The sequence below is a fragment of the Telmatherina bonti genome (assembly GCF_933228915.1).
Source record: "Telmatherina bonti genome assembly, chromosome: 6".
Lineage (NCBI taxonomy): Eukaryota > Metazoa > Chordata > Actinopteri > Atheriniformes > Telmatherinidae > Telmatherina > Telmatherina bonti.
This window is the reverse complement of record NC_136624.1, coordinates 12,815,384-12,827,763: the sequence shown is the minus strand read 5'-3', so window position 1 is coordinate 12,827,763 and position 12,380 is coordinate 12,815,384. Positions and strand designations below refer to the sequence as shown.

At 41.4% G+C, this 12,380-nt stretch overlaps 2 protein-coding genes across 2 annotated transcripts; one reads left to right on the top strand and one right to left on the bottom strand.

The window, feature by feature from the left end:
• Positions 1-310: 310 nt before the first annotated feature.
• Positions 311-8,564, top strand: nicn1 (nicolin 1; the record flags this gene model as incomplete). The annotated part of the gene is made up of 6 exons (XM_079241973.1): positions 311-490; positions 3,511-3,690; positions 4,048-4,161; positions 4,348-4,416; positions 4,713-4,817; positions 8,523-8,564. The coding sequence occupies 6 exons, from the start codon at positions 311-313 to the stop codon at positions 8,562-8,564; spliced, it is 690 nt and encodes a 229-aa protein (XP_079098099.1).
• Positions 8,565-10,718: 2,154 nt separating this feature from the next.
• LOC306757230 (zinc-binding protein A33-like) lies at positions 10,719-12,098 on the bottom strand (the record flags this gene model as incomplete). Its single annotated transcript, XM_079242207.1, has 1 exon — positions 10,719-12,098. The coding sequence occupies one exon, from the start codon at positions 12,096-12,098 to the stop codon at positions 10,719-10,721; it is 1,380 nt and encodes a 459-aa protein (XP_079098333.1).
• Between the last annotated feature and the right edge of the window lie 282 nt (positions 12,099-12,380).

Sequence of the window (12,380 nt, the reverse complement as noted above, 5' to 3'; positions counted from 1 at the left end):
CGCAATGTCCCAACTTTAAATAAATGAAAGATTGTAGTCCCATCAGACCAAGACCACACCTAACACATTACAGTTTAAAACATTAACATAATGTTGTTAGCATTTCTATAAATATACTTTAAAATGAAGGAATTACATTTACATGATTCTTCTTAAAGTCGGCCAGGCATGATATAATATCAGTATAACATTACCTTTAACATGTTTTCAAATGTAAAGATACGTCTTTAATTGTTAATCATTAATCATCATTAATTTAATCACAGTCATGGTGGAAATAAAGCTTTTTAAGTTTGGAGGATAAGGAAAGATGACAATAATAATGGAGTCTTCTTCTGTCTTCCAGAAGATGAGCAACGACAACATGGAGCCGGTGACGTGCACCATCAAACCTCCGGTCTATCTGCAGATTGGAGATTCCAAAGCGGACGCGGCTCATTCCGGTGTCTGTGTGGTGGACGTCAACCTCCCCTTTGGAAAGACGGTCAATGTAAGCTAAAGCTAAAGGAAATATGTTCAGGATCACTTATGCTTGTTCTTAGTTATAGCTCAAAGAGAAACTTCATTCCTGATCTCTAGTGTCATCTGACTGGGTTCACTTTGTTCTAGTCTGTCAGAATATACAAATAATCTAGACTTAAATCAACAATTTAAGTTGTATTTGGTTTGTGTTGCCAGAAATACAGTTCTATGGGAAAGCAGAAAGCATCACGAAAGAACCTCCATATTACTGCAGTCTGCCTTCAGCTCTGTTTAACAACACACACACACAGAAAACATTTGTGTGGTTATAATGCTGCATTTCTGCCTCAAGAGGAGCTTCAAACATTTCGGGCACTGACCTACTTTCCAGCATTTAATTCTAATTATGATCCATTTTAAATGCAGAGTGACTCCTCATTAACTCAGAGCTTTGGCTTCAAAGGAGTTGGCCTGGAGGAAGTTCCAGCAGAAAGGATTTATCTCCAGCAAACATTTCCATGTTAGTGCTGGGATCTGACACATTCAGTGTGTTTCAAACAAAAGGTTGAGACCTCAGATAGACCAAAGGCTTCTTTGTCCTGGTTGCAGTGTGGCTCGGTGATCCTGATTTACTCTTCAGAGCTTCACTGCATCCAGCAGATGGAATATAACTGAAACAATAGAAATATAAATGAAGGGCAGCAATTTAATTAATAAGTAAAATCAACACGTAAAATGAATTTAAGAAGGAAGTCAGTGATTTCATAAAAAAGGCAACACATCTGGAAAAGTTGGAATAGGGGCAACAAAAGGCTGGAAACGTTGTTGGTACAAATCAAAAGCAACCAGAGGATTAATTAAGTAATAATTACGCTGGCCGGCTACAAGTCAGTAACATGACTGGGTGTAAAAGGAGGATTTTTTTTCACCAGTTTAACAAACTGTAAAAACATCACGCAGTTACAGAAAATGTCCCTTAAAATGAAGACGTTAAAGATTTCATAATCTTCACTGAATAACATCGTCAACAGCTTGAGAGAATCAGGAGGAATCTCTTTAGGCATGGGACGGTACTGAGGTTTAAACTGGATGCTGGTGAGACTGAGACCACCAGGCAGAACTGCATTAAACCCAGACAGGATTCTCTGCTGGAAATCGCTGCATGGACTCAGGAGCACTTCAAGATCTCAGTGTTTGTAAACAGAAATTACTGTGAAATCTTCAAATGCAGGTTTAAAGCTCCATCATGCAAAGAAGCCAAATGTGAAAAGGATTCAGAAACACAGCTGTCTTTTCTGGATCAGAGCTTATTTATAATGGTCTGATGCATCAAAATATAAAATTCTGTATTGGAAACCATAGTATCCATGTCGTTTCATCATTTTTACCACTGACAAGGGGTGAGCTGATGTACTAGTTATTTGATTTGTCATTATTACGGTCCCTAAACGAAACAATAATATGACTCAAGAGTAGGAACCATAACATATAAGAAAGACCAACACCAAACAGCAACATTTAACAAAGGGAGCAGTCTCAAACCAGCCACGCAATGGGCCGAAAGATCCCCAAACAAAAAGAGGATCAAACCAAAAGAACTAAAACCTAAAACTGGACTACTGCAGAGGAAATAAAAGACATGATGACACACAGCTGATAATGGCAAGCAGAAACAACAAACCATGGCAAGCGCAACAGTCGTAAAGTGGCTTGGGCAGATTTATTAATGTTACATCAATGTTAAAAAATAATGATCATTTCATAAAAAAGGTCAATGACACAAACACATCTGCAAAGTGTGCATGTGCAACATACTGTAACAGTTCCGCGTGGCGCCCAGACACTTCAGGGAACAGGCTGGCAGTCCGTCCCCCACTGGTAAACAGTAAACAAATGACCAGGGAGGTGGCAGCTACCCTTTCAGCCACTGCTACCAAGCAGGAGATTTACTCATCGGGTTTAATGGAAAGCTTTTACAATTATTTTGGCTTTCAATGAAAACCAAAAACCAGCAGTCCAAGTCATCTTGAAATTAGCTGAAAGGGAACCTGAGCAGTTTTCCAAAGGATTTTCTAGAGCTGTTATGCAGGTAAATGTCTCAGTGAGCCAATGGCTGATACTAATGATGGATAACTCCAACCACAGTCAGTCAGGAGAATCAAGGGAGAGCCCCCAAATCCACCTTAAGGCCTTTATACACCTACTCCAAATATTGTGTCCAAATAATCACACAGCAGTATTTTTTTATTGGATCAGTGTAAAGTAAATGTAAACATTCACATCAGTAACGAAATTTTTCAAACCTGGGTTGATTTTTTTTTTTTAAATTCGCATCCGATAGATACATAATCAACCAATCAGAGAAGGCATGTTGACTATTTTATTCAACTGTGCATCATCATGGCCGAGCGTCTTTATTATTTCTTCTCTGCTTCTTAAAGCAAGCAGCTCGCTGCTAAAGCAGATCCTCAAACTGTCCCAAGGACGTCTAAAAAAGTTCGTCCTGAAGCAGCTGTGGTCCAACTTCAGCTCCTGTATTAAATAATGAAACAAGTAAAAACCAAGTCAGTGTTCCTAAAAATGACCCCTTTGGGCCAACATATATTTAAAAAAAGTCAGACCATGGGTGCGTTGACACTTTTCCTGAACCCCTCATTTACTATACCGAGCACAGTAAGTTTTCTCATTCTGTTGGTAGTTCGGACACAAATCCGGCTATCACGTGACTACCGACTGTCGCCACAGCAACCAACATGCGTCGTACCAAATCCATTCCAAACTCATGCGAAAATATTTTATTTTCTTACTTTGTATTTTATTATTTCTTTATTGCAAGAATATGAAATAAATGATCTAAAGCGTTTTTTTTTTTGTTGTTGTTTTTTTAAACCTGCTTTGACATTTGCCTGCAATACATTTTGGTCTATACTGATCCTCTAATGACATTGATGCACACTGCTTTTTAAGATGCATTGTGGGTAATTTTAAGTGCACTACTTTTTTTCTATCTGGACATTTGAACACCCCCACAACCGCTTTGTCTTACAGATCAAGGAGATCAACTTCAAGAACTATTATACAGCTTATGTGACTGTCCGTCTGTTGAGGAGGGGCCCCGGACAGGAGGCCCCTGCCAAGTGGTCCACTGCCCTCAGAGACCTGCCCTTGATGGAAAACCCTCACACTGAGAGGGGGTCCCAGGATTACTACTCCATTCACAGGTCACAGGTGAGTGTTTCTGCTCTAGCAGCATCATAACGGCATTCTGCAGACCTTCTAATGGACGGCTCCACGGCTTCTGAGAAGTTTCCTGAACTTCTGCTGATCTAAACATGTTGATATGTTGAGACATGGTTCTGGAAGTAAAGGATTGTGGGATCTTGTTTATGGATTCACAGGTGTGTTTTGTTTAAGGTTTTGAACTCAATGCTTTTTTTCAACACCCCAGCTGGTTTGTATGAAAACTCTGAAACAGATTTTTTTCCCCTGACTTTCAGATAAATAAACAGTTTTCCTTCGTGTTTGTGTCTTTCACTCCCATCAGCTGATGAGTTGCTGATGCAGGACTGCGATGTTTTGTTCCAGATGCACGTGGAACCGGATAACGTGGTGTCAGTCAGACTGATCCTGAGACAGCCGTCCTCCGCCTGGCTGACCTTCAGCCTGGAAGAGATCAAGATTTTTCCTCATGTGGAGCCGGTCAGTCGTTTTACTCAGTTTCACTGAATGTTGCTAAAAATATAGAGACTAAAAGAAGTAACAAACTAATCTGTTCAGAAACTGTTTACCATACCATGACTCAGCTATCTGACACACACCATAATTACATGTCTTGGTTTTACTGAACTGGACTGAGCTGAACCCTTTTTCCATCTTTTCTTCCAGGACCCAGAGAAGGAGGTCTCCGATTGGTTGTCAGATTTGATCCTTGTTGATCACCACCCTGACTTGGAGGTACTGTACTGTTGGATCTGAATTAGTGTTTTTGTGAAAAACCCTGTAACTCTCAGTGGAGACATGAAGCATGTACTTTGTCTTTATGGGACTTTGGCTTTTAACAACAGTTCAGCCTGCTGTACGCCACATTTAAAGGTCTATTCCTGTATTTTTAAGTATATGAGTTTATATATAAACAAACTGTCCAGGTTTGTGCAAGCCTTTCTAGAATAATACCTTTCAGTAATCCACACAGTTGCAGAATGTGTGTGATTAGGAGGTTAAGATAATCTGTCATGTTGTATGTCTTGTAGGGTCTCCCAGACCCCCACACTGTGTCCTCCAGTATTCAGCAGATGTGGGCTCTGACTGAGGTGATGCAGACCAATCAGACCACAGCCTCCATCGGACGCTTTGATGTGAGTCTTTCTTCAGTTCTGTCCTGGCTGTAGAGATCGATGAAAGGAACATGTTTTTGTTCTAAAGACAGTAACTTTCAGACCTCAGATGGGGGAAAAAAGCAGGTTTTGTGAATGAAAATTTGAGAAAAAAAGTCTAAAGCTTTCAACATAGCACCACAAGGTACGATAGTGCAAAAGGACATCAGCATCCATCAGAGATGATACAGTCAAAAAGTGTAGAATTTAATTCTAAAGGAAAATAAATATGGTTCATATTGATTTTAGGCTTTGGTGTTTTTCAGTGTTAGATGGTTGTTGTAAAGGAATAAAAAACAAACTGTATATGAAATATAAATGACAATATCATGAGAATAAAAAGTGGAATTTATAGACATTTTGTTCAGCTCTTTCATGTCTGACCCACAAAGTAGTGGAGAGAAAATTCTAGTTATTATCTTAGGTCATTATTTTATCCTGTGATAAACTGGTGACCTGTCCAGAATGTACGCTGCCTTACACTTAGACATCAAAACACAAAAGCACTGACAACTCACATGATAAGGGGGAAGAGCATGCGGTGTATGGTGGGCGGGGCTGCTTAGGTGGTCCCTCTCCCAACACCGCGTGGCACTTCCCTCAATTTTAATTGCAATTAATACACACTTCACAATCAGTCATAAGCGGGGGGGAGGCAGGGGCGATAGGGTCCTCTCATGCCCCTATTCTCGGGGCTTTACTGGGGGGGGGGGATTAGGGTTGGGGATATAGGTGGGTGGGGGGGTGAGGGGGTATGGATGTGTGCGGATGAGTAGATGTGTGTGTGTGTGCGGAGGGGTATGTTGGTGGGTGGGTTGTATGTAATGGGGTGTGCCTGTGTTGGAGGAGTAAGGGTGTGTGTGTGTGTGTGTGTGTGTGTGGGGGGGGGGGGGGGGGGGGGGTATATGCGGAATGGGATGTGTGAGTGAGGGTGAAGTTTGGAGGGGGGGCTGTGGGTGGTGGAGGGGTGTTTGGTGGGGCATGTGTGGTTGGGTAGAAGTAGAGGGATGGGGTGGTGGGGTGTGAGCGTGTGTGGGGGCAGGGTGGGTTGGGGTTTGTGTGACTTGGTATGGGTGAGTGAGTAGAGGTGGGGTGGGGTTGTGTATGTGATGGGGGATGTGTGTGGATTGCGGAGGGGTGTGTGGATGGGGGCTGAGAGGGTAATGCGTGTTGGGAGAGGGAGGGTATGCATGTATATGTGTTTGTGGTTTGGTGGTGGGGGGGGTGGTGTCCTGTACCCAGGGAGCACAGCTGGTGCACTGGGGTGCGACCTGGCTGCCGCTAGGTGGCGGTCTGGGGATCCTGGTCTTCCGTCGGTGTGGGCTGTGCCCTCTGCCTGTGGGGGCGGGGGGCTGCTCTCAGGCTGTTGGGGCCCTGGGGCCTGCGCTCTGTCTGCCCTGGGTGGCCGGTGCCCTGCGGGATCAGCCCTTGCCGGCCTGGGCCTGCTGGGGCCTGTTCCCCCTTACTGCGGGGGACTCTGGTTGGGGTGGCAAAGGAGTGGGGTGGTTGGGGTCTGTGCCTGGGGGTGACTGTCGGTTACCCGGGTCTCTGGGTTCTCCTGGCCTGCCTCTAGCCGTAGGCGGGTGGGGTCACATTGGCACGATCTCTCTTCTCTGAACACGTTCCACTCTAAATGTTCTGCATGAATGTTCTGCAAGTGTCACAGTCACTGAGTCATCCAGCAAGTTTATTCATTAACAGCAGGTACCTCTCTTTCTGTCTTTTTGATTTAACTTGCTGTTTCTGGTCCTCCTGATTGTCAGTGGTTCTGTTCTCCACAGGGACCATGAATCTAGAGTTGACCAGTGTGGGTGTATATATTTATGTGTGTGGGTGGGTATGTGTGTGTACATATGTATGTATGTGTGTGTGTATATATATATATATATATATATATATATATATATATATATATATATATGTATCTATGTATGTATATGTGCGTATGTGTATATGGGTGTGTATGCATGTGTATGTGTGTGTATATGTATATATATGTATATATGTATATACGTATATATATAATGTATGTGCAAGTGTATATATACATATATATATATGTAGGTGGGTATGTATGTGCATATACGTGTATGCATTGATCTCTTTCTTTTGTTTTTTATGTTCTCTTTTCTGTTCTCTTTCTGCCCCTTTCCTGGCCTTTCCGGCCAGGTCCAGCAGCATAAACTCAATACAAGCTATTATCCAAAGCAAATAGAAATAGAAAATAAGAATCAAGAAATACCGACAAGCCTGAATTACAATAAATTTTATAGAAATGAATGGGATGAGTTCCAACCTTGAATAGACATAGAAACAAACCAAAAATGGTAACAATACTTTGTATATTTGTATTACATACAATTAATAAAACATGTAATTTCCCCTTGGGTCATCTGGAACTTCTGCATCTTTACACAATTGTTTTCTCAGATTTTCTTTTTTTACATCTGCATTTTTAAATTCCTTTCTCTCATTTCACCAGTTGGTACATGTTTGGTGCAATACTTCCTTCCAGCCATAAAATAAAATTTTTTTGATTTAGTAAAAAAATTTTGGAAACATACCAATTACAGCTGACAAATATATATATATATATATATATATATATATATATATATATATATATATATATATATATATATATATATATATATATGTATATATATATATATATATATATATATATATATATATATATATATATATATATATATATATATATATATATATATATATGTATATATATATATATATATATATATATATATATATATGTATATATATATACATATATATATATATATATATATATATATGTATGTCTTCTGATAAGGAAGCAGAGCTGGAGGACTCCGTAGTGGACTCTCCTGTCTCTGGGGCTGAGGTCGCAGAGGTGGTTAAACAGCTCCTTGGTGGCAAGGCCCTGGAGTTCCTTGTTGTGTGGCTGTCCTGGCTGACACGCTTTGCCAGTAAGGTCTATTCAGGGGTCCTGGAGAGGAGGGTCCGCTGGATAGTCGAATCCCGGATTGAGGAGGAGCAGAAGGGGTACCGAACCCCCCTGTAAGAGCTGTCCAGTCGTTGTATGACAGGTGTCAGAGCTTGGTTCGCATTGTTGACAGTAAGTCTGATTCGTTTCCAGTGAGGGTTGGACTCCACCAAGGCTGCCCTTTATCACCGATTCTGTTCATAACTTATATGGACAGAATTTCTAGGTGAAGCCGAGGTGAGGTGTCCCTGGTGAGGTGTTCTGGGCATGTCTCTGCGGGAGGAGACCCCAGGGAAGACCCAGGACACGCTGGAGGGATTATATGTCTCAGGTGGCCTTGGCCCTTGTTTTACCCCTTGCAGAGTTGGCAAATGTGGCTGGGGGGAGGGGGGAGCGGGGGCTGCTTAGGTTGCAGCCCCCGCTACCCGACCCCGGATAAGCAATAGAAGATGGATGGATGGATCCTTAAATCCATAAAGTTCTGCTTATCAAGGAAAATGTTCTTGGCATCACACAGCAGCCAGACCATCATTCTGCTTGCTGTTGAGCTGGTCATAACAAGAGGGGGAAAAAAATTACTGCTGTTGTACATTTTTATAACACCTTAAAATCACCCTGAAAGCCATCCACAGATTAACTCTCATGCAGATGCAGAATAGGTACAAAAATAAAACATAACAATTCCTTCTTTCTTGTTGCAGGTGGATGGATGTTACGATATCAACTTACTCTCTCTGACATAACAGGGCCACACATCTCCATCATGGATTTGTTGAGTTTGTCCCTAATGTGAAGTCACCGAGGACCACAAACACATCCCGTCCTGTGTGCATGACAGTAACCATCAAGTTTTCTTCTAATGCTACCAGTCATATTCACCCTCTGTAATGACAGTGTAAACAGTGTTTAAGCATGAATGACGAGCTACTGTGTGTCAGCACTATCTGCACCGTGTTGCAGACTGTTATCATGTTGTTGAGTATTTTATTTACAAGCTGAAGGAGGCTTTAAAAAAATCCTGTTTTCTTTAAGTGTCATCATGCAGAACCTGAATGGGTAAAAACAAACAGCTGTTTGTGTGTAATACTGTCTGTTGTCACATGGTGGCAGCAGCGTCTCATTACGCAGGTTGGACCTGCAGATTGTGTTTTGTCCTGACTTTTGTGTTTGTTTTTCATAACAGTGACAAAGTCAGTCAGTGTGTAAGCAAACAAAGAGACACAATTTTCTAAATTTGCTGATATTTGTGCTGTAAGTTGATCAGCTAACATAGAGAAGCCGGATTGTTGCTCATGTTACAAACATGTAAAACATTAAGTTTCAACGTCCTTATTTCAATGAATTATTGTTTGGAAAAGTTCCCTGTGCCTTTTTATCTCTTCTGTTGCCAGAATACCTGCATCATTGGTTGAGTTTAATTTAAAATTCCACTTCTGCAGAAAATCTGAAATTGCATTTCATTGATCTTTAGTTAAGAGCTTTTCAGTAAATTCTTTGTGTTTGTTCTAGAAATGTTTTAAATGTTTCTTTTTTGTTTGTTTGTTCATTTACTAGCACAAATAAAGTTGTTAGTATCCATGTAGAATCCAAAAGTTTTGTCCTCTAGATCCAGTGCTGGAGTCTGAAAGAGCCGTGGGTTACAGAATCATGCCAGCAGACGATGAGGCAGGAACGGTAATGACGGGGAAAGTCTCTTTAGATATTATGGAAGACTGAGTTCCAGTAGGGGAGAGGGACTATCCAGAGACGGATCTGGACATGCATGAAGACTGTGATGAAGACTCTGACCTGAACTTACAGCAAGTGAACTTTGTTATGACTGTTAACTGACTGGTAAGTGAATAAAAAGGAAAAGTCAGGCTGCTGGCAGAACAAACTACCACCACATCTTTTATTCCAGTCTGGATTTTAACTCCTGATCAGAACCAGATGCTTTATTATTTATTAAATAAAAAAAACAAAGAATGGAAAAAGCACAAAAAAACCAAAGAGATGCAGATAGTGACTAGATAACTGGAGAGCACCACAACTGTACAAACCACGATTAGAAAAAAGTTTCAACCATGTAAATATTTGTCATTAAATATTTTTTCATATTTTTCCATTTTTAAATTTTAGGCTTCAACATATTTAAAAAAAAAAAAAAACATCAGAATGGGACAATTTACAGCTAATGATGAGGGAAATTATGTTCAATCAGCTGACTGTAATGAGGATTTGCTCAAAGTCAGAACCCATTAAAGTCTCTGAGGTTCAAAGATGGACAAAAGCTCTCTGATTAGCCTCCAAATGTAAGAAAGTCATTTAACAGTTTTAAAACTGTTCCAATAAATTATTAAAATAAAATAGAAACTAACCTTGTGATATGAAAAAGAATCTGATTACTTTCAAATGAAAATTAAATTACTGTTTTAGTTTTGTTTATAAAATCAGCTGAAAGGTCAAAATAATTTTGTACCATTACAATAAGATCAGATCCCTCTGATGCGGTGATGTGTTGTGTCTGCAGCTCTGAAACTACAGACTGGTCGTTCATCTGAGGCTCTGGAGCATGATGTGTACTAATGGTGGTTTTAACTGTATGCTTTGGTTCCCTTTAAAATTTTGTGTATTTATATGTGTGAGAATGTGTAGATGATGGATAGATGGATGTGTGAGTGTTTGTGTGCGTGTGTAGAGTGGTCATGTCTTGTCTGCATTTTCTTCAATGAGTAAAACCACAGTAATAGTAGCAATATAAACATAGCACTCTGTGTGGGTTTATATGCTGATCCACTGCTTAATTCAATCTATTCAGATCAGTTCTGTTCTGGTTTCAGCTCCAAACTTCCAGTTTGGTATGGAAGTCACAACAATTCAACCAAATTGTGAACTGTGTATTCTTCATACTGAACACATTAGATCTGTTTCACCACTGAGACCTTCACAGGTAAAATATGAGCTTCATCAAGAGTATATATGTGTGGAAACATCCTCTCTGTGAAAGTGTGTGTGAAGGTGTGTATTTGTGTGTTTGTATCAAGATCAGAGAATGACAGATTTCCTTTGTCACAGTCCAGATTCACTCTGATCCTCTGCAGCTTCTTCTGAACTGGAAGATTAATCTGAGAACCTGGAGAACCTGCTGTGTATTTACCTTGATGGAACCGTATTCTCCATAATCCAGACCCTAAGTCTGTCTTCCTGTTTGCAGACTCTGCTGACACACCCACATTCCACAACTTACTGTCTCCAACCTTCACATCCCAGCAGTGAGTTCCTGAGTTAAAACCCTCAGAACTCAGGACAAAACCATAAAAAACAGTCCTCTCTAGATTATCAGGAAGGTTCTGTTTCTTTCCTACTTTCACACTGGTCAGATCTTCAGACATGATCAAGTCTGGACCAGCAGTGTTTGGGTCCAGAATGATGGGGGTGTAGCAGACCAGGTCCTTCATGTTGTTCCAGATGTTGAAGGCCAGGTTGCCCAGATGTTTGACCTGGTCTATCAGAGCTCCAGAGTGCAGCTGTGGATCAACCAGCAGGGGGGAGCGCTGGACTCTTGCCACTGCAGCCTTGTAGTTGTTCAGGAATGAGACGTCTGCAGCTCTCAGCTCCTCCTCTGTGGTTCTGACTGTGTCTGAAAGAGCTGCTATGTCTCTGCTCAGAGCCTCCATCTTCTCCTTCATCATCCCACTCTTCTGCTCCTCTTCCTCCCTCAGTGCAGCCAGCCTGGCCTCCTCTTCCTCTGCTAGAAACTGATGAAGCTTCTTAAACTGCTCCTTAATCTGCCTCTCTGTGTGTCGGGCCTGGACCTTAATGTGTTTTGCTGTTTGATCAAACTCCTTCTGAACTTTCTTCTGGATCTCCAGTTTCTTCTTTAATGGTTGCAGAGTTTCCTGAAGTTCCCTCCTGTGCTGTGATGCAGCTTCATCGATGGGTCTAAATCTGTGGTTGGTGTGTTTTTCTGAATCTCTGCAGACGAGACACACTGGCTGCTGGTGGTCCAGACAGAAGAGTTTGAGTTTCTCAGAGTGCAGATGGCAGAAACCTTCTGAAGCTTTCTGATCTCTCTCCTGTAAGAAGGACTCACACACATCCCTCAACGCAAGATTTAAAGGTGGTTCCTCTTTTGATGATCTTCTCTTACAAACTGGACATTCATGTGTTAGTTTCTGTGTCCACCAGCTCTTCAGACAGTCTCTACAGAAGCTGTGGCTGCATGACAGATGGACAGGATCTCTGAAGATGTCCTTACAGACCGGACAGCAGAGATCCTCCTCTGATCTGGAAGCCATTTAGTCTGAAAACACGGCAGACAGAAAGTCCAGTCAGTCATGGTTCCTCTGCTACATACTGGTGTATTTGCTGAGACTCACCTTCAGTATGTGGACTGGAAGCAGCTTGAAGTTTCCAACTTCTCTATATCGTAGCTGGACTCACTCAGAGGAAACTGGAGGTGAATCTGATCGTCTGTGTGTTTCGCTGTAGAAACAAAGAATAACTGACTGTTTCCTGCTTCACCTCAGGTAAGTCAGGTGGAGCTTAAACCAGTCAGACCTGTCCTCATACCAGTCACT